At 37.8% G+C, this 23,159-nt stretch overlaps 1 protein-coding gene across 1 annotated transcript in view; it reads right to left on the bottom strand.

Annotated features, from left to right (window-relative positions):
* Positions 1-224: 224 nt before the first annotated feature.
* The window catches only part of Upf2 (UPF2 regulator of nonsense mediated mRNA decay), a 103,129-nt gene continuing 80,194 nt past the window's right edge, over positions 225-23,159 (bottom strand). Inside the window, exons 16-21 of the mRNA XM_051151359.1 lie at positions 18,783-18,922; positions 11,929-12,030; positions 11,586-11,684; positions 7,894-8,061; positions 1,355-1,496; positions 225-349 (exon numbers count right to left, since the gene is read on the bottom strand). Coding sequence (XP_051007316.1) covers positions 225-349; positions 1,355-1,496; positions 7,894-8,061; positions 11,586-11,684; positions 11,929-12,030; positions 18,783-18,922 — 776 coding nt within the window. The remainder of the gene's footprint in view (positions 350-1,354; positions 1,497-7,893; positions 8,062-11,585; positions 11,685-11,928; positions 12,031-18,782; positions 18,923-23,159) is intronic.

Here is a 23,159-nt window from a genome sequence, read left to right as displayed (position 1 = left end):
ATTATCAAAAATATTACAGCATACACTTAAGCTACTTTTAAAAAGTCAACAGACAGGAAACTAATATTTTTCATTGCCTCTTAAGCTACTTTGCATTTTTAGCAGTGATATAACAGTCTTCAATAAAATGAAGCTGTATCCCTGAGTCTAATCCCAAACTCTCAATTGTTCACAAAACCATCAGCAACAGAATCACTCGTCAGGAAGAAGCAAGTGATGGCTGCTTACCTCCCACCAGTCTTAAAGATTAGATCTGCATTAGGTGCTCCCTTTGGATGCTGGTAACGAGGCCGCCGCTCACGGTTGGTGTTTGCTGGAGCTGGGCGCTGTGCAAGAGACTGCAACATTTCTGTGATTAGGAGCAAAGAGGAAAATGCTGTCAGCTCTTGTAAATACAGACCTTCTACAAACCCACAGAACAACACAAAGGAGATAAAGTTTATTAGTCTTTACATGTCGGTAGCTGACTTTCTTTTTTTTTTTTTTTCTGACTTTCAAAAAAGAACATTATATAGGCTAGTGATTATGGAATATTGAAAGCATGAAAAAGTAAAGGAAATAACTTTGACAGCTACATTTAAAACACTCTAGGACACCTAGGGGTGTTCTTCCTCTTCAGGAACTGTCCGTCCTTTTTTTTCAGCAGCGCCTCTCACTGGGACTTGCCTATTCTTGGCCTTGGTTAGCCAGCAAGCCCCAGGGATCTGCCCCCCAACACTGGGGTTACAAACGTTAATCACCACACCTGACTTTTTATATGAGTGCTGGGAAATCCAACTCAACTTCTCATGCTTGCATAGTAAACACTTTACAAAATGAACTTCAAAGCTCCAATTTTCCACATTTTAATTTTTATTTATGTTGGTAAGATTTGTTTTTATAGCTGGTTGTGGTGGTGCACGCCTTTAATCCCAGCACTCAGGGAAGCAGAAGCAGGTGGATCCCTGACTTTGAGGCCAGCCTGTTCTACAGAGCAAGTAAGTTCCAACACAGGGCTACATAGAAAAACCCTATCTTGAAAAACAAAGATTTATTTTTATTAAATGTAATTATGTACTGTATGGGGGTAGTGTACACATGAATGCAGAGGGAAGCCAGAGGAGTTAGGCCCCCTGCAGGTGGAGGTACGTGAGCTGCCCAATGAAAGTTGAAGGAAATTATACTCCGGTCCTCTGGAAGAGCATCTTTCCAGCCCTCAACATTGTTAACAAGTGACCTTTCTTTGCTTTTTTAGAGATACAGTCTTAATATGTAGCCCAAGCTTTCCTCAAATACATGTTGATCCTGCCTTAGTCTCTAGAGTGATGGCACTTTAGGCCTATGCCACCATTCCAAACTATAAATTATTTTATACCTTGATAATCTTCTTGTTCTTGTCGTTCATTGATATCTAATGTGAGCTTTTTCATTCTCATCCTCTCCTCTTGTTCTGCTTGTTGCTGGTTCCAATGATTTGCAGCAAGTTGGGATGACATGGGCACATTAAGAATCTTAAACTAGAGGAAAAATACATTGGAATCACAAATAGCTTGAAAAAATAGCGAATAAAATTAAGTAAGTTAGTTTAGAAAGGAATACTATCTATCCTTCAATGTAAATCGATTTGTCAAAAAAGCTACTGTATTCATCTAAGAAGAAACAAGGCCTATGGGAGGTGGATGGGCCTGGAAGGCCTCTGAGTCTGACTGACTTCATGTATGGCAGTTCTCTGGAAGCTAGAGAGAGGGCAACTTTTCATCCTGCAGACCCGTCATATATGAACAACTTTCAATAGGCTTTTATACAGCAAGATGAAAAGCACATTTTTATATTTCTACCTGCTTCCCAAACTATACAGTGCAAACCTGACCTTTGTTCTGAAGACGGACTTGACCCCAAGGAAGGAGAGGGAAGCTACTGACCCAGAGACACAGTTCCCTTTCTTGGAATGCTTGTTTTAAGCAGGATATTTGTAGGTTAAAAATGCATATGGCAAACAAACCTACATAAAAATATAAAATTATGGCTCATGGCTCCCTGGGAAATTTTAAGTAAGCTCTGAGAACCACCTAAGCATAAAACCAAGGTGCTTCATAACAGAAATTATCTGTGGCACAACAATGAGCATGCTTCACATAGGACACTCACCTATGACTGGGTCAAAGGCCTGAGTGGGAAGGACAGGCAGGGTGCAGAGAGCGGTGCTCAGGGCCCCAGACTGGAAGCACGCCTCTGAGCTGCTCAGATCACCGCAGTTACTAGTAACGTTTAACATTACATGAGGGCCGATTCATTTCAGTCTGACTTGAGAATATGGTTCTTTATATTATCTCAAGTGCTCCTGATTGGCATTTTCCGTTATGAAGCACCTCAGTCCGTCAAAGTTCCTCTTAAAATGAATTATCATGAGCACTAAAAATACAGGTCAGACATACATACACACCCCACCACCTATATTTTGTTTTTTATAACATCAGATAATATCTCACATATCAAAGTAAAACATAAGTAAGTTAAATTTTAAGTAATTTTCTAACCCAGGTTGAGATGGAAGGGTAAAGAAAGAGGCAAAAATCTGATTTCATATGATTTCTAAAAATTTATTTATTTAGTTAGTTGTTTGGGGTTTTTTTTTGTTTGTTTGTTTGCTTTGTTTTGTTTTTTAAACCTTCTACATGTAAATCCAGGCACTAGCATCACAATCCTTAGTTAATTAGGAGGCTGGTTTTCTCAGTCACTACACTTCCTGGTCTCAAGCATGTATAAATATATGGAACTTTATAGAAGGAAACTGTATAACAGTCTTACAAAAAAATACTAGAAAAAGTAACCAGTAAGAAAAAAAAAAGTAACCAGTAAGAAATACGCATAGATAATTTTTCCTGTTACATTTAAATATTCAGTAAAATAGTACAATTTTTCTCGTTATTACGTTCCTGAGATAAAGAAACCTGAAATTTCTATCTCCACAGTTGTGGGGAGAGCAGGAACTGCCTCTGATATGAACTCTGCTGTGCCCCCCCCCCCGATTTGATCACGTCCCCTTGGTGGGGATGCCTAGTGAGCTATCTGGATGAGACTTGTAGGCTTTGGCCATATGGTAGGGAGGAAGTCCCCTTCTGTCAGAGGTCTAGGGGAGGGGAATAGGGCAGAAGAGGGAGGAAGAGTGGGAACAGGAAGATACAAGCAAGGGGATAACATTCAGGATGTAATCTGAATAAATTATAATAAATCAAAAGCAAAAAAAAAAAAAAAAAAAAACCCAAGCCTGTAATTTCTTCTCAAGTTCAGTCGTAATAAACTTAATTATACTGGCGGTGCACTACTTAAGTAGTATGAAGTATTATTTAAAAATTTTATAATGAAATTTGTTCTCAAAATTTATTTAGTATTTATAAAACTAAAATCACCTTTAGCACATTTTATGACCTCTAAGAAATTTAGTAAAAAGCAAAGTTCTCATAGTGCTGTAATCCCAGCACTCAGGGAGGCAGAAGCAAGTGGATCATTGTGAGTTTGAGGCCACTCTAGTTTACAAATCGAGTCCAGTACAGGACAGTCAGGGCTACATGGAGAAACGTGACTCAAAAAACCTAAAAAACAAACAAACAAACAAAAAAACAAAAAAACCTAAAAGAAAGAAATAAAGTTCAAGTATTGTGTGTTTAAGTAAACCTTAAAAAAAAAAAAAAATCAGGAATAAATTTATATTTACCTCCACCAAATGCTTGTAGTATAAACCTGCTTGAAAGAAGGGCTTTACTGCACAGCAAGTTATAGGATGGAAAGACTAACATCACTCAAACTGAGCTTCTGGAGCAGGTGTGAGTAAGAGTAACAGTAGGGGACTGACAGGGAATGAAGCCTAAAGACTGTATTATAGACATAGCTGCATTTTAAAACTACATACATATATGTAACATAAAGTCTCAGGTTACAGCAAGTACTAATTATCCTAGTCAAAACATGTAACAAATCATAAATCCTTTTGAGTACTGCTTGTAAATGTGCTGGATCCCTCAGAGCTAGAGCTACAGGTATCTGTGGGATCCTGCTTTGTCACACAGGTGCGTGGGACCAAACTCTGGTCCTCCTGATTACACTGCAAACACTGAACTGTTGTGCTACCTCTCTAACCCCTACCTTGTATTTTTAAAAATAAAGCATGCTGAGTTATATAACAGCTATTATGTTAATTAAAAATGTCAAATGATCAAATGTTTTACTTTAATTGTTCAAATTCATAAATATGTAAATGTAAAAAATTAACCGACACTGTTTTCCTTTTACTTTTCTTCACCTACTCACTTCACTGATACAATTTTTCTGCTCATGACTGTCATACTAAGGTTTTGCTAAACACAAAACTAGTACGCAAAGAGCTCTTTCAGGGAAGTAAAGAATCAAATAGTCCTATACAGCAAATACATTTCACACTTGTAGAAAAGCCATTGCACCAGAAGGCCAACACCAAAAAGCTAAAAAAAATAAAAATCAGAACAAAATACACGTTCTTATTCAGACCACAAAGTTTCTTCAAATAATTTTCCTGAAACTGGCCTTCAAATTAATGACCCTGTTTCAGCCTCTCAGAACTATAGGTATGTACCACCATACCTGACATTAAGGTACATTTTAATGTACTGTCAAAGCCTACACGCTGTATAAGAATAAACAGCATGTACAAGTTGATGACAACAAATCTTTATGTACCTGGATTTAACAAAGAGGAAAACTATTATTGCATAGCTTTTCTTCAGAGAAGATATTACTAAGTTTCTTTTTGGTTAATTAAACTCAGGATTCGATATGCATGCCAATACATTAGTAGCTATGCAGTAATGGGAACCAAGAAAGACCTAATCACAGTTGTTAAATACTGCCCTTTCCCTGCCCCGCCATGACATGTAAAGGCTCTGTGCATTGTATATGCCTTAAACTGTTAGAATTAAATGACCTTTTCAGGCTTTCTTTTTGTGGGGAAAAAAAAAAAAAAAAAAAAAAAAAAAGCTGTTGACACGGGTAAAAGTGCAAAAGAAGAGCACAGAGGAGAATAAAAGACACCTAAAACGTGATGGCTGGAATTTTTAAACGCCTAGCTCAAAGAGCTAAGTAAGCCTAGGGAAGAGTTAAAACTCTGGGATTTGAGAATCCTGCTTAGCAAGTCCAGCTAACAAAAAAACAGATTTGGCAAAGGTGTGGGTACAATCCCAAATTTTAGATTTTTACCAAAACTGGCTCTCACTTTCCTTCTCAAAGACAGAGTGAGCACAGAGAGCACAGCCCTGATTTACAGACAGCACACTGACGCCTGATTAGCACTCATCCCACCCCTGTGTATATGTATGTGTACATGCACACAGAGGCTGCCTGTACAAAGGAGAAGGTGAGGGGGGTGATGTAAGAAGTTAGTGTTTGACTTTAACTTGTTAACTTTTATGTTAGTCATGAGCACAGTCTTTGCTGGCCCTATTATTGTACTACTGGAGACTTCTTTATACACCAGCCAGCAAAATAATGGTATAAAGTAGGATTTCCATGATCTCTTATCTAAACAAGAACATAGATACTCATTTTGAAATTAAAAAAAAAAAAAAAAAAAAAAAGAATGCAGAGGGGAACTGCATCTACTCACAGAACCCAAACGAGATGGGCGAGCATGGCTGCAAGGCCCCTCACAGGCTCTGGCCCTCAGCGGTGGGTCTAGGGTGCTGATGACTATCTTAATCTCCTGGAGACCCGGAGTCAGGGTTCCCATACTGCCTGGGACTTTAATGACTCCCCATCTTGCTTACTCCCAAGGGCTGAGTACTGGCACCACCCACTCCACTTCCTTGGGAAGATACAGAGGGTGATGACAGAGTTTTTGGTTTTTGTTTTGTTTTTTAAGTTTTTCAAGACAGGCAGGGTGGTGGTGGGGTGCACCTTTAATCCCAGCCAGCACTTGGGAGGCAGAGGCACACAGATCACTGAGTTCGAGGCGAGCCTGGTCTACAAAAGCTAGTTTAGGACAATTAAGCCTACACAGAGAAACCCTGTCTCAAAAAACCAAAAGATAAAATAAATAAATGAATGAATGAATGAATGAATGAATGAATGAATGAATGAGTGAATGAATAAATAAGCAAGCAAGCATTTTTCGAGACAGGATTTCTGTGTGTGTAGCCCTGGAGCTCTTGGAATCACTCTGTAGACCATGCTGTCCTTAATTTACAGAGATCTGCCTGCCTCTGCCTCTCAGTTTGGGGATTAAAGGCATGTGCCACCACCGCCCAGCGATGGCAGAGTTTTAGGTTCTGGTGCTCTTACTAAACAAGGCTGAGGGCCCCAGGTGCAAGAAGAGGCCAGTTCTGGGCTCAGGGCTCAGCAAGGTGTGAAGGGAGTCAGAATCTTTGCTTGGGCTTCCATCTGCAGGTGGCTGGTGACTTAAGGATGGTGCCACAGAGCTATTCTTTGTCTGGGGCTGAAGCTAGGCTTGGAGGACCTGGATAGGTGTGGCTACCCAGCTAAATCTGAAAGGAGATCAGGGAGGCCAGCTGAGCCTAGGACTGTGGAGGAGACAGGGACAGAGAAGCAGGCATCCAAGGCTCAGTGGTGTTCACAGGAGCTAGCCTTGCTAATCTTTTAGGGATTCCTGCTCACCATTATCCTCTTCCTAGGGTCTTTCAGCCTCCATCTCCAGGAACACTTTTGATTATTTTTTAAAATTAGACTTATTCATTCAATGTGTGTGTGTGTGTGTGTGTGTGTGTGTGTGTGTGTGTCTGTCTGTCTGTCTGTCTGTCTCTTTGTCTATGTATGAGAAAGAGTGTGTGTGTATAGGAGTGTGTGTGCATGCACACATGCCTGCATATCTGAGGACAAATTTCTGGGAGTCAGTTCTCTTTTGCTAGGTGTGTCTGGGTTGTCACCGCACCCACTGACCCATCTCACTATGCTGGTTTCATTACTTTGAGTACAGGCTCTTCTTTGAATCACAGATGGCAATTACTGAAAGTCCCTCTTACTGTGTCTGAAAGAGCACCCTCCCTTTCACTGCCTGTCCCTCAGCCTGTTACTGCCTCCTTTCACCTGGCTTTATTCCCCTCACATTTTCCCAAGCTGACATTGTGAATTTCTTTACTAAGCCAGAATGAAAGCTCCAAGAGAGAAGAGTTGCTTAACTTATGCTCTTCACAAAGGGCTAGCATGAAAACAAATATGCCAAATGGGTATGCGAAGAACATGAAAACCAAGTATTAGACTAGTCTACCTATGGCAGCTACCTATTTCATAAAATCTAGAATCTCTTTCATTCTAATAAATACCATTTATTTTACTCATCATTAAAACAGAAAAATGTTAATTATTACATGAATTAATCATCTTTAGAAATGAACCTGATTATCAGAAATGATAAAACATAAAACAGAACTGATACATGTGCATGTAGCCGCTGGCCTTTATCCTTGTATCCTGTGTCTTGTCATCTCAGTAGGATGTAAGACCCATGACAATGACAGGTATTCCATTGTATGTGACCTAGACACATACACATGCTCAGGAAACATCTGCTAAATGAACACAGGGATCCCTAAAGTAATGCCTTAGGAGTCAGGAAATGATTTTGAGGGGCCATATGTAACACACCGCAAAGAAGAGGGAACAGTAAGAATGTAAGAGAAGGCTGGGGCGAGATAAGCTATTTCAAGAAAGCCTGGCAGCTCGACAGTTTCTTAATATGTTAGTCACTATCCTCCTCTTCCTTAAGTCAAGGAAGTCTTACAATATATACACACTTAGAATGTAAAAGTCCTTTCTATCAACACACATTCACTCTGTGAAAGTCAGTCAATGTATCTTCCGCACACACAATGTCTACCGCCTACGTTTGTCTCTTTGTAGGAAAGAGGTCGCTTAGGGGGCAGTCCTTACCTGTTGTTTATTGCCTCTTCTTGTTAGCATGACAAACGGCATCGTATCTGCAGGCTCTGCCTCTCCTTCCCCACCACCAAGTGGGGGCCCTTTCCTCAGCTGGCTTTTCAGATGCAGTGGAATAGCAACATCAAGTGGATGCACTTTAACAGATTCACCACTTCGCTGCTTCAAGACAGAATTTTAAAAGTATATAAATATTCTAAAATACAGAGAAATATAAACTGCAAACAATTCATTCAACTAACATTTTAAAGAACACAATCCTATGATCCAGAGGCCCTGAAACATAAATAAAACCAAGAAATACTTCTCCTGGATGTCTAAAAAGCCTTTGTAGCTGACCTGCAAGGAGTCATGTGATTTGGCTTCTGTTCACTGCGCCAGCCTCCCAAAGGCGCACAGTACTGCAGGCCCCACTGACAGCTCTTTAAAAACAGCCCATCCTTTTCCCTCTCATAGCACCCATTTGCCTTTGCAGAGTCTGCGAAGTCTGACTCTTCCATGGCTTATGACCCTCTTCTCCAGCACTTACAAGCAGTATTTTACATACAACAGGTGCTTAACAAATACTCAAGAACAAATGAAATCTATAGCAATTCACATTAATTTCTTGGTTGCAGTATCAATTGATTTTAGCATTTACAATAAAACTTCCAAACAATCAACTACATGAAACTTCACCAACGGCTTACTTTGTGTTAAGCTTGGAGGTAGTAAAACTAAAAGGACTTAGTCTAGGGGTTGGGGACAGACGCAGGAAGATCCCAGGGGCTCACTGACCAGGCAGTATAAGCTAATCTCTAGGTTTAAAAAATAATGCGAAAAGTGATAGATGAAGACATACAGTCAATTTCAGTACACACACACACCAGGTTGATTTAGTGTACCTTTAGAAAGCTCATAAACTTTTAAATGACACATACACATAAGCTATCATACATTAGAGGTACCACCTGTGTAGACTAGTTGTGTATAATTAGGAGTAGGCAAGTACAGGAACTTCATGAAAGACTGACCAGAAACGGGACATTTGAGAATATTAAAGACTTAATGTAACTTTTTCTAAGAAGATGGTAAAATAGCAGTTTTGGGAAAACAAAAAATTAAGGCAGAAGAACAAGAACAAAAGCAGGGACATGAAATGATGTATGTTAAGTGGGAATCCTAAATTCATGCTAACAATTCCTGTCTACATCCTGGTGGATAGAGCAGACTTACTTCTTTCAAAATCTCAGAATTACTTTTCTACCATTTAAATTATCTTTTGATACAAGCTTCATATATCCAATAGACCTGCCAATCTAGTAAAATGACAGTTTTATTTGTTTTTGTTTTCTAAGTTTCAATTTACTAGGACTGGCCTGGAATAATCTCAGATTCATTAGATTTATAAAGATCTTTTACTTAAAACAATAGAAAATGTTATGTTAGGCAAATCTTGACCTGTAAAGTATTTTTAAATTATTAGCAATTAGAAAATTAACACATTTTCTTTGTAAGGTTTTAAAATACAAAACTGCATTAGTGTCTGTACTAATTCCTCTATTTTATTTCTCTCCGTCCATCTAATATGCAACCACCATTAACAATGGGTTATGTTCTTCCAGAGTTTCTCTTATATATGCTAACATACATATATAATCAAACAGCTATTTCCAAGCAAATTGTCTTACACTAAACATCTATAATTAATCTATAGTGCCAGAGATTGAGTTCAGGGCCTCAAACACATCTAGGTAACATCCTACCATTGAGCTGTGTCTCCAACCATTATCAGCCATGTAGCCTTGGCTGTCCTGGACTTGCTTTGTTGACTAGGCGATCTACCTGCTTGCCACCCAAGTGCTGGGATTAAAGGTGTGCACCACTACACCCAGCTTATTTTACTTTTTGAAACAAGACTGAACTCACTTAAGTTGTCCAGGGTAGCCTTGAAGTCGTTCTATAGTGCATGTAGGCCTTATATTGTGATTCACCTGCTCCAGCTTTCTGAATTATAGGGATTATAGGTATGGCACATATTTTTCTTCCTAATTTTATTCTTGGGCATCTTTCTATTTGAACATATACACATGAAGTGGGCAGCAGATATATAAACCCATCTGTATCTCCTTATTTGATTTTTTCATTGGTAGACAACGCCTTCTACCACGTAGGTCATCAGGCTTGGCAGCAAGTACTTTTACCTGCTAAGCCATCTCACAGGCCCTAGTGGTGTTCTTGAAATATTACTGAAATTCCCAAATAATTAATAAAAATATTATGTTAGAGGGAAAAAAACACAAACAAACAAACAAAACCTCACAAATATATATCTAGATATATAAAAAAGTACTATCTGAAGGAAAAAGCAAATTGATCTAATATACGTATAGTGATATTTAAAACTCAGTAATAACTACAGGAGGAATAATAAATACTTTGGGAAGGGATGAAGAAGATATGTTGGACCATTGAATAATTGTCATTAGTAAAACTGGTTCTTCTCTAAAGAACCAGTCCATGAGCATGTAATGGCCTAATATCTTAAGCAAGCCAAAAACAAGACAAGAAAACCCACCTTGCTCTATGGCCTACCCTAGCTGCTACTTACTATTTCTCTTCCCTTTTTAGTAAAAACTGATCAGTAATTATCTACACTGAGCATTTTCACTTCAACCTTCAACCTCATCTACCCCAGTACTTGTTCCTCACCGACTCTATGTTCAGACAGAAGCACTGTGAAGTCACCAAAGGGTTATTCAGTAATTTAATAAGCAGAATTAAACAGCCCAAAGCATTTTCTCTCCAATTTTAGAAAAATGTAATTATTCCAATTTACTGTGATAGTTTAATAACTGCTATATGGAAGATGAGGCATGCAGTTTAGTGCCCAGGTAATATGCCCAGGGTCTTGGGTTTGATCTCCAGCACCACATACCAAAACAAAACAAGTAGCCTTGTTAAATCATTTTGATAAAAATCTTGTTTATCGCCTGGTGTGGCGGTGCACGTCTTTAATCCCAGGAGGCAGAGGCAGGTGGCTCGCTGTGAGTTTGAGGCTAGCCTGGTCTACAAAGCGAGTCCAGGACTATCAAGGCTACACAAGAGAGAACCTGTCTTGAAAAACAAAAACAAAACAAAACAACAACAAAATCTTGTTTACTAGCTGGGTGTGGTGGCACACGCCTTTAATCCCAGCACTTGGGAGGCAGCGGCAGGCAGATCTCTGAGCTTGAGTCCAGCCTGGTCTACAGAGTGAATTCCAGAATAGCCAGGGCGACACAGAGAAATCCTGTCTCCTGCACTGCCCCCACCAACCCCCCATGTAGTTTATTAATGTTGTGGACATAAAGATTTATTTTATTTCTCATCATGTGTGTGCACGTGTGTGGGTATATGCACATGAGAACAAGTGCCCAAGAGGCCTGTGGTTTCCGATCTCCAGGTGCTGTTAGCTGTTCAACACTGGTGCAGGCAACTGAGCTCTGTTCCCAGTCTTACATTAACCACATTTATTCTCATTCACTCTCAAGAACTGCAATTAGGATTTGGGACACAGGACATGCTGTCAGTCACAATCTGTGTACATTCGGGAAATATGCTACAGGTTGGCTGTTTAAATAAGAGATTCTCAAATGAATCAGAATCTTGTGTGCTATGATGTTTTTTGTTTAAAAGAGTATTCAAAATACAGCAGTATTTCATACCTGAAGGTTTTCCAGCATCATTTTGTCCAGAGCTTGAATGAAGTCCTCATCTTCTACACAAGGAACATGTTTCAATCCACCTCCTTTAATCATCACCTCCTTAGCAAAACACAGAAAATAACCAGAACAAACTCTCACTGTAATGTTTCATAGGTTAGCGGCGTCTTTACTTTCAGTGTGGTTAACATACCCAAAGAATAAAGTTACAAGAACTTATCACTCAAGGGAAAACCGAAAGTGAGTTCCTTAAGAAACCCATTTTTTCACAAAAAAAATTCAAGGACTAAAATTCAAATACTCAAAACCACTACACAGTTAAAAAAAAAAGTCCAGCCATACATACAGCATTCTCCTCGTCAGTTTCATTCTCCTTGTTGGAATCTGTGAGGTAATCTGTATTCTCCTCTTCCTCTTCTTCTCCCTCCTCCTCCTCCTCGGAACCCTCCTGAAATTAATATCAACAGACAATTCAAACCATTTGCAAGTGGCCTGTACAAGCCTTTCGAAGGTGTGCAGCTGTTTCTTTACTCCTAGCTTCCTCTCATGGAGTCTGCTGAACATGAGTTCAGGACAAGCCAACACTCCCTACATGCTAGGAGCTAAAAACTAATCACATGTCAAACATCATCTAGAGCTGTTGCCTAAACTCGAGTTACACGAGGAAGGCGTTTCCTGAACCTTTAATATATCTCCTCTAAGAAAATCCCTCACTGTAGTTTTAAGAAATATTCATCTAATCCTACAAAGTTCAAGTTTAATATCACTATTAAAGGCCATAGTATAGCACTGTTTTATAAGGTGCTTTAGTTTAGAAATGTTCTCTTGAACTTTATTGTTGGCTTTTTTTTTTTTTTTTTTTTTTTAACATTAAAAGCAAACCAAAAATCCAATCTGCAGCTCAAAAAAGTTAAGTAACAGGTAGGCACAGTGGCATATGCCTGTAATCCCAGCGCTCAGGAGGCAGAGGCAGGTAGACATCTGTGAGTTCAAGGCCAGGCTGGTCTACAAAGCGGACAACCAAGGCTACACAGAGAAACTGTCTGGGAAAGCCAAGCAAAACAAAGCATAACAAACAAACAAAACAAAAGTTAAGTGACTTGCCTTTGGACTCACTGCTACTAAACAAACACATTACTCTACTCTCAGACATGAGGTTCATTTTTTATATTTAGCTTCCATGAATGAGTGAAAACATATGCTATTCTTTCTGTGCCTGGCTTGGCCCACTTAACACAATGCCCTTCAGTTCCATTCACACTGGCACAAATGACAACATAGCATTTTTTTTTTATATGAGAGAACTAACATTTCATAATGTAGGCATACCATATTTACACCTAAATCATACAAATCATTGTTTGAGGAGGTGGAATTGATAATTACTAATCTGATCATTACATAGTGTATCTAGGTATCACAAACCCTATACTCCATAAATATGGTCAATTAGGAGTCAATAAAAGTTTTCGGGAGTGGGAAAGCAGGCCCTGCCCTAAGGACAAGGGAGCTGGCCCTAATCCAGGGCTCTGAGTCCACCTCACCCCAACATCTACCCGATGTATGACCTGCTGAAACACATGAAAGGGCCGGCCCTGGAGATTCAAAGATTAAAAATCTCCTTGGCACACGGCAACAACAGGATATCCAACAGCAGCCCCAGTGAGGATCCAGTCACAATAGTGTAGGCCTCAAACCGGACCCATGACTCGTAGCAATGAACATTTGAAAGTAAACATATATGGACAAAAGGCTATACTGCATGATATACTACAGCTTCTGTGACAAGATTTTTGTTTGTTTGATTTTACTGGTGGGAGGTTGCAAGGGCAGAGGGCAGATATGAGGGGATGGGGAGAGGAGAGGGATTTTGGTGCATGACGTGTAAATCATAGACATTCAATAAAAGTAAAAAAAAAAAAAAAAAAAAAAAAAAAGTTTTAAGTCCACTATGCTAAACTTAGCTGCTTCTCAATTGTGTCAAGGTAAGTGAGATATATTCTCTAAAACAAATTACTTAAATCTGTATTACTGTTTTGTGTATGTGGAAGATAATTCCAAAGTCCCAAAAGTATACTCTTACTAACATTTGTAAAGGTTTTTAGAGTGCTACAGGGAAAGATATCACAAAGAATATAATGACCAGCAAGTCAGAGTGTTCTCCACCATGCTTGCAGACTGGGCCTTAGTCACTGGAATACACACAGTGGATTAAGAGAGCCAACTCCAATGAGTGCGCGCTGTGGTACACATGTACACCATACCTACACACCCTCTGCAATAAATAATGCTAAAAACGAATACTAAAAAAATAAACTTTATTTTCTAAATGCAGTAACTATTTAGGGTAGTTATCTAATTAGAATTCATAAATGATGTTCTTAGCAGGGATGCACTGTTAATAAATGCTAATACCTGAGGCAGGATGGTCAGTTCAAGGCTGTATTGGTTTCTTTTGAGCCAAGCTAGAGTCATCTGGGAAGAGGGAACTTCAATTAAGTAATTGCCTCTTTCAGACTGACCTGTGGGCATGTGTAATGGGTCATGATCTTAATTAACAACTGATGTGGGATGGGCCAGGCAACTCTGAGCAGGTGGTCCAAGATTACATAAGAAAGAAACTAGGTAAACCAGTAAGTAGTGTTCCTCCATAGTCTCTGCTTTACTTTCTGCATTTGGTTTCTCAATGACATCCCGCAACCTGTAACATGAGCTACATCCTCTTCCTTCCCAAGGTGCTTTTGTCTATGGTGTTTATCACAGGAAAAAATTAATAAATCAAAGTAGGACAAAGGTTATCTTTAGGGGCACAGTAAATTCAAGAGCAGCCTAGGATACATGAGACCCTGTCTCAAAAGCAAGCAAGCAAACAAACAAAACCACACAAAACAAAAAGCTAATCTTAAATTTGCCCCTGTGTGTATGTGTGTGTACATATTTTAGGGGGACAAAGTGTCTCACTGAACCTTAAGCTCATTGATTTGGTTTGCCTGGATGGCCAGGGGTCCTCTTAGCCTCCACAGAGATAGATTACCGGCTTCTAGGTGGGTGACAGAGATAAAATTCAAGTGTTCAAAAAGCACTTTAACAAAAGAGCCACCTCCTAGCCTCTCCCCTACAAACCAATTAATACATAAAAAGCTAAATGAATTGACACATAGCCTTTATTGCTCAGTATAAATAAAGCTGCACGCCAGAATGGGTTCAAGGACTCCTATAGGGTACAACTATCTCCAGATCACTTATAAGATCTAACACAATGTAAGTGCTACACAGCACTGCTTAGGGTATGACTAAAAAGGTCTACATATGCTTAGTATAAATGTATTATTTCCTTGAGTATTTTTTAATATGTGAGCAGTTGAATGCACTGATAAAGAAGGCCAACTGGACAAAATGTATTCATTTTTGAAAATAAAATATTGAATAGAAATACATTTGTCCTAATCTCCCTACATATTAACATAATAACAGGAAAATCATAAAGTGATCGTTAATACACCATAAAACCTGAGCTGGCTAAGACAAGCTGGAGAGGTAATGTAAGAAAACTCAAAATGCCCATGTTGTATACTGGCTCTGCTATTACTCTGAGAGTGTGGGCAAATTACTTAACCTACTGGTACCTGAGTTTCTCAATAACATCAACTGTTCATAAGAAACAATCATATACAGTACCTATGATAGTGAACAGCACAACAAATGTTCAGTAATATTACTGCTATTATAACACTAAGTCTTATATTTTCTATTGATAAAATTTGCAGAAAATAATGTTTTAAAAGACCATCTACTTTATCTTCAATAGTCATTTGAGTTACAGTACTATTTAAGAGAAAATATCCTGTATGGGAGTTGCTAAGACATATAAAAGAGCCAAGATGGGGCAGGTGAGATGGCTCAGTGGTTAGGAGCACCTGCTGTTTCTGCAGAGATCCTGGTTTAGTTCCTAAAACCCATGTGGCTCACAATGGTCTGTAGCTCCAGCTGTAAAGGTCTAGTGACGTCATATGGCCTCTTGGGGGCACTGTACACACATGGTATACATTCACACATGTAAGTAAAACACTATACACATAAAAATAATTTTTAAAAAAATATGAAAACAGAACTGTTAGCTCTGTGGGGAAGGGTACTGAAGAACTGGATCCAAGGCTAAATGTATACTAAACATATTCTCTACCACCAAGCTAAACCCTTTTGATGCCCCACTGTTTCTAATAAGTCGAATTCTTGCCTTTTCATTCTCCCCTGGAGAAAACAGGCATAGAATACCTCTCTCTGTGCTCATTATTCCACACCACACCTTTCTTCCTCTTCTTCCTCCTCCCCCTCCTCCACTGCACCCGGCCACACCTTCTTCTTTAATCATTTCCCTGCTCCCGTGTGGAAGATGGCTTTGGGGAACTTGCAGGATGAAGAAGTGAGGCATCCCATCTCACTCTTCTCAAAGTCAACACATCTTCTCAGACAACCACACAACTCCTCCAACTTAACACTCTGTTTGCGTTTCTCCTTAGTAGGGGTATATTATGTGCGATACTTCCTTCTTTGATATAAATAATATCAAAGTACCAGTTTAAAATGATAAAGCCTTCCAAAATACAAAGTTCAACAAAAACAACAAAAAATGCTTTTAAAAAGAAATGCATTTCTTCACATGAAAAAGAATGTTATTTCACATTTACTGAGGATGTTATATTCATTCGACTTTGTATGTCTATTTAGTAGCACAGAGAAACCCAAAGACAATTCTTAGTATCAAAATATAAAAGGAAATGCTATCTCATTTCCTTTTGTTATATAAAGTACTTAACAAGCCAATTAAAATTTATTACAGATTTTTTTCCACAGCAATTTCATTTTTAAAATAAATCAATATAAAGCCCATCTATTATGCTGAAACCAATTATAGACACATATTGCAGCTCACAATTGTTAATTTATTTTTATCTACTTTTAAGGGGGCTGTAAGGTATTAAAAAATAAAAATAAAAACAAAAGCAGTAGCACATAAATATTTAAAGTACTTTCCTGCTGTCTATAAATACTAGCTAGTTATGCAAGGCATGGTGGCACACGCCTTTAATCCCAGCACTCGGGAAGCAGAGCCAGGTGGATTGCTATGAGTTTGAGGCCAGCCTGGTCTACAAAGTGAGTACAGGACAGCCAAGGCTACACAGAGAAACTCTTTCTTGAAAAACCAAACCAAACCAAACCAAACCAAACCAAAAACTAGCCAGTTATAGAAAGCTTATTATTGACTCTTCTGCTTTTCACAATCATTCCTTTCTTTTTCTTTTGGCTTTTTGAGATGAGGTCTCTCTGTGTTAGCCTTGGCTGTCCTGGAGTAGCTTTGTAGACCAGGCTGGCTTTGAACCAATCATTCATTTCTAACTGACAGTAAAGCTACTTGTGTAGCTAAATCACATCAGATATTTGTTAGCAGCTAGAGAACTTATGGGATTAAGGAAAACATGGTCTTGCAAATTTTTCTTTCTACCTGCAGAAAATCTTAATTACCTTAAATTGCTGGGTCTTTTCATTTTAATTTTAAATAGAGCTTTAAAAACATCTACTTTATGACTATATGAACAATTAATATTCTTTTAAACAGTAAACTACACAGTCTCTAAATATCTACGCTCCATATATGCAAACCAAAACTTTAAACCTTAAATTCCTCAAATACTTAAGTATTAATTATAAGTGTTTTTTTTTTTTCAGTGTTTAATGACAATCACACTTCTAAGCTATCACACTGTCTTAGTTGCCTTAAGCACTCAACACAAGAAGTCAGATACACTCAATCATAATGATTTTATAAACAGGATATATTAAAGGGCCAGTATTGTTCAATTTCTGGTTTAAATGTTACCCACATTGTTATTCTACCCGACATTTATCCTACTTTCTTATCACTGAGCCATTTCTCAGCTCCTACTTTATATTAAATTATATGCATGCATTTAGCTGTGTGTACAGGTATGTGCATGTGACCAGAGACCAGGAGTAGGACACGGAGCTGGAGTTATAGGCAATTCTGAGTCACCTGAAGTGGGTGCTGAGAATCGAATTCAGGTCCTCTGCCAAAGCAGGATGTGTTCTGACTACTAGACTCCTCTACCTTTCACTGTGTATTTGAGCCGGGGGCTCACCCAGCAGGTAAGGCTGGCTGGGCAATGAGCCCCAAAGAGCCATTTGTCTCCATTCTCCAGATTTGTAACTTTAAGAAGTTATCACCTGGCCTGGCCTTTTTTGGTTATTTCAAGATAGGGTCTCTTTATATAGGCCTAGCTGCCCTGGAGCTTACTATCTATACCAGGCTGGCCTTGAAATCACAATAATCTATCTGCCTCTGTCTCCCAAGTGCTGAGATAAAAGGCATGTGCCACCACACCTGGCATGTTTGGTTTGATTTTTTTTTTTTTTTAATTTTAATTTTGTGGATTGAATGCAGGTCCTCCTGCTTGCCTGCAAGCATATCACAAAGTAAGCTATTTTCACGGGTCCTAAGAAAACATTTCAGTGGATTATAAATGGCAGAGAAGCAATTTAACATAGTTTGGCCTAAGAGTCATAAACAATAAACGGGCAAACTATCATGTACACAATAAATTTCAGATTTCAGAACTACTAGAGTTGGTAAAAATAAAGCAAAGTATAGGAATATTTTGACAGTAAAACTGTTTATAAGATTGTAAAGTCCAAAGATTGCCCATATTCAACAATAAGATTAATACATAGGAGATCAAAAAAGTAGTTTTCTCAAATTGCTAATAAATAAAAATGTTATGATCGATCTAGTTCTGGTGTCTCTATAAAACCCCTTAATCAAGGGATGTTATAATAGAAATATATTTTTAGTCACATTTTATGTAATAAAACTATGGAGAAGATCTTTATTAATTAAAAAAATCTTCACTCAGGCTAGAGAGATGGCTCAACATGAAAAAGCACTTACTTCCAAGTCTAATGACCTAAGTACAATCCCCAAGAACTACGTGTGCTATGGCACAAGGGTGTGTGTGTGTGTGTGTGTGTGTGTGTGTGTGTGTGTGTGTGTGTGTGTGTGTGTGCGTGTGTATCTGTACCCATACACACAAATAAATAAATGTAATAATTTTAAAAATATTTACTCTATCAAAGTATTTTTCTACACAAATATCACAAATTTATGTTAGAAATAAAATTAATTACTTCTTCTTCTGGATCATTCACTTCACTTTCATTTCCGGATTGTTCTTCTGTTTCAACTCCTCCTTCTTCTTCTTCTTCATCCTCTTCAAGATTTTCCCCTTCTGTTATAGAGTCTTTGGAGTCTTTGTCATTTACTAGGCCTTAAAAAGAGGACAAAAGTGGAAAAATACATTTAGAAAGATAAATATTAGACTATGGTTTTTATACTATGTCATTTTAAAAGTATTTTTAAAAAGATTTATTTGTTAAGTATACACAGTATTTTGTCTGCATGTACGTCTTCACACCAAAAGAGGGCACCAGATCTCATTATAGATGGTTGTGAGCCACCATGTGGTTGCTGGGAAGTCAACTCAGAATCTTTGGAAGAGCAGCCAGGGTTCTTAACCTCTGAGTCATCTCTCCAGCCCCTTAAGAAGTATCTTTTAAAAGTAATTTAATAACCATTTTCTAAGAACAATAAATGATCATAATTGAAAATTGTGAGAAACACTGTAAAAAAGTACACATTTCTTATCCATTAGACTAGAAAAAAGAAAAACATATATGCATGTACATACGTCTTTCCCTTTTCTTACAGCTTCAAATACTTAAAAGATTATCCTATTTAAACTTGTTTTCAGATGAGTACAGACAAGACAGACATGTAAAAAGTTCAGTCTCAGACATATATAAAACAGATCTGTTCCATATTCTATAAAAAATATCTCAACAATCTCTAACACCACAAAAAGAAGTAAATAAAAATCATGTCACTTTAATGGAGAAATTATATTTGGCTATCAATTTGGATGCACAGTAAGAGGACAGAGGCAAGAGGACATGACAAATTTGTTGTACAGTTTAATCTTCCTGCAGTAGCAGCATCTTCTTCCTTGGGGAACTTTCACTTCCCATGTGGTCCTACATCTCACTGTGCAGCTCTTCTTCATACTGCTTTGAATTTCAACCAATTCGCCCTACTTCCCTAACTCTGTTACACTTTGCACATAACATGTTGTCTTTAGATGTTGTTCATCCAATATCCTTCTCATGGAGCATCTTTGAATATGCTGATTGAAATCTCACCTGTCCTTCCAATCTGGTCTGCGTTTACATACTGCCTGTTCCTGAAGCATATGGGTCTCTTTACAGTTGATGCTATGCTATCTCCTTTATTTTTTAAATAATTTAATAAATGTTGCATAAGACCATTAGGGACAAACATTACTTCAAACTCAGCAGAGGGTATAAACTGATAAACATACAGTAGTTACTTAGTAAATGCTAGTTATTCAAGAACCATAGTGAAATAAAGGAAGAACTACTGATACTTTGTATTAATCCTTTCATTTTATGAATACTGAATGTCAGAGCGTGAATAACCAAACAAATCTATAAGAACAAAAATTTATTCTAGTGCTCTAAGCAACTGGTGAAATTATAGAAGCACAGAGCGATTAAAGTACCTATTTTCAGTTTGAGGGAAAAAGGAAACAGATGAGTGAGGCTCAGAAGTATCTGTTTTTAAAACAAAATTGATACCAAAGAAAAATAGATTTCTGTCTCAGGTTATGTTTCATTAATGTAAGTATTACTTACTACTTACTAGCTTTCGTACATAACAGTAGAAGATTTTATGCATGTATATGTTTAATTAGATTTTTAAATATTTATTTATTGACTTGTGTGTGTGTGTATGGCATGAGTGTGCAGGTCAGAAAACAACATGCAGGAGTCAGCTCTCTTCCACCATGTGGTTCCAGGAATCAAAGTCTGGTTTGGTAGCAAGCATCCTTACCTGCTGAGGCATCTTACAGACCCCTAACTGGATTTTAAAAACAAAATATTTGACTAATAGTTATCAAAGGCAAACAATAAAAACCCAGGAGTTTGTTGGGCATGGTGGCGCACACCTTTAATCCCAGCACTCAGGAGGCAAAGGCAGGTGGATCGCTGTGAGTTCGAGGCCAGCCTCGAACTGGTCTATAAAGCGAGTCCAGGACAGCCAAGGCTACACAGAGAAACCTTGTCTTCAAAAACAAAACAAAACAAAACAAAAAACAAAAACAAACAAACAAAAACCCAACCAACCAAACAAACAAACAAGAACATCCAGGAGTTTATAACCTAAATGTTATCCAGTAAACAAAACACAGTGACAACTTATGTGATATGAAACATTACCACACCACTGTCTTCTCTACAAGTTACATAAGTAACTGTTTGCATAGCATTGCTTCCAAAGTATCAGGAAGATAATGACTTTTTTTTTTTTTAAGATAATGACTTCTAACATATTTCACTTGGACTGCAACAAAGCTTCAAAATCAATTTGTAAGCACTGTCTTTTGCAATTTCCTCTACTATGTAAGAAAGATCAAACTACCAATACCTAGGACACTGTTAGTGTAAACAATGTATATAAAGGACATATGGGTGACAAAATACAGAATAGTGAAATATTAGAAGTGTAAATGGGAACAAAACAAACACATTTCTCCTTCAACTTGACTTACTTAGTGACTCAGTTACTCTGCTCATCAGAAGTGGCACTAGCTGCCTCTTTTCGGGCATTCCAGCACAATTCAACATGTTTTCCAGATACTTGGAAGTCTTAAGGCCGTGCATTTGCTTGCCCTGTCTTACACATTAGCTGCTGGTTTAATTTGAGCTTTTGTTTGTCACACATAAATAACACCTCCACTATACTCAATAAAAATACACTTTCTCAGTTTACATATAGCATGCTTATTTACCTATCCGTGCAGATACTTTTCTATCAGTTTGCCTATGCACTTCATATAAAAGTGGTAATAACCTGGCAAAGAAATAATTTTCCTTTTAAGTTTAAATTACATAAAGTGCATATTTTCTGTGAGTTTGTTGTTTTGTTTTTCTGAGACAGAGTCTCCCTTAATATTCATACTGGCCTTTGACTCTGCCTCCGTTTTTCAAGTGCTGAGATTACAGGTGTGTGCCACTTAACCACATGTGAGGATTTCAAATACCCAAAATTTGCATTTTGGGGGTACATTCTTATGCAACTCTAAAATTTGGAAATAGCAGTACTAGATTTTTTTTTCCCCTTTTTGACAGGGCTTCTGTGTATAGCCTTGGCTGTCTTGGACTCACTTTGTAGACCAGGCTGGCTTCAAACTCACAGCAATCCACCTGCCTCTGCCTCCCAAGTGCTGGGATTACAGGCATGTGCTACTGCACCCAGCCTAGATCATTTGTAAGCCTTTTAAAAATATTCAACCCAGTTGGTTCACTGGTTTTCTTTATTTTTAAAGAGCTCTTATTCATTACAGGTTAAATTGCCTTGTATTTAGTTAGAACTACTTTTGGACCATTTTTGGCCTTGTTTAGAATTTAAGGAATATACTCTTGCTTTAAAATATATATTGATATGAATATCTTATTTTCATTTCTGTTCTTTGTAGTACTAGCTGGAAATTTAAAAAAATTAAATAATATCATTTTGGCTTTGTTTATAGTAAAGAAAAATATCTTAGCCCATATATTATATATTGTCTACCTAAACAAAATGAAAGGCACTTTAAAAAATAACCTAATGGTGTAAAATTGAAAAAACCTAGAGTAAAACAATAGAATTAAGTAAGTATGGGACATCCAAACAAAGGAATATAATCTGCTAACCAAACCAACCAAACAAAAAAAAATCTCAAAGATTTAAAAGTTCAGTTAAAACTGCAAAAACATAAAAAGTTTTTTAAAAAAAGAACACAAATCATCTTAGCACATCACTCTTTCTGACCGCAATACAAGTGATTTTTGTCTTCCTTCAGAATTACTGCCATAAACATTATCTATGCTAATACTGTAAACGGTTTAAGACACTAAAAACTATTTTTAGTATTTCCCAGTAGCTTCATTCCTTGCACTGGATGCTATAAAACTAAGATGAGATGTTCCCAGGCGCCTGAAGACAAAGGAAGGCAAATGCCTCATCATGCTATGGCTTACCAACAGAGTGCTTACTTAAAGTACACCTTCTGCCCACACAACTGCATCTAAAAGCAGGAGAAAAACGGAGACTGGTCTTAAGTGTCAGCATCTTTAGAGTTTCAAACCATAATGCAGACTTATTTTTTCCCTCTTCATGTTCGTCCTAAGAAGTTAACATCTTTTACCCCTTTAATTTCCAAAAAGACAAAGCAGTCTTTCTCCTTCCTTATGTCCCTATATAAGTTGTACCATTTATGAAAATTTCTGGGCCCTAGCCTACATTTTAACAATTTCAAAACTTACAAAGACAGTGAATACTTAAGATAATAATACTTTTCTTGAAACGATTATTTAATTAGAAATCTTAAAAGCAAAAGACATTGGGTAACCTGGGTCAAGGTTGAAAAGCTAAGACTCACCCTAAGT

Source organism: Acomys russatus, chromosome 9 (assembly GCF_903995435.1).
Source record: "Acomys russatus chromosome 9, mAcoRus1.1, whole genome shotgun sequence".
Classification (NCBI taxonomy): Eukaryota; Metazoa; Chordata; class Mammalia; order Rodentia; family Muridae; genus Acomys; species Acomys russatus.
This window is presented reverse-complemented; position numbering and strand designations above follow the sequence as displayed.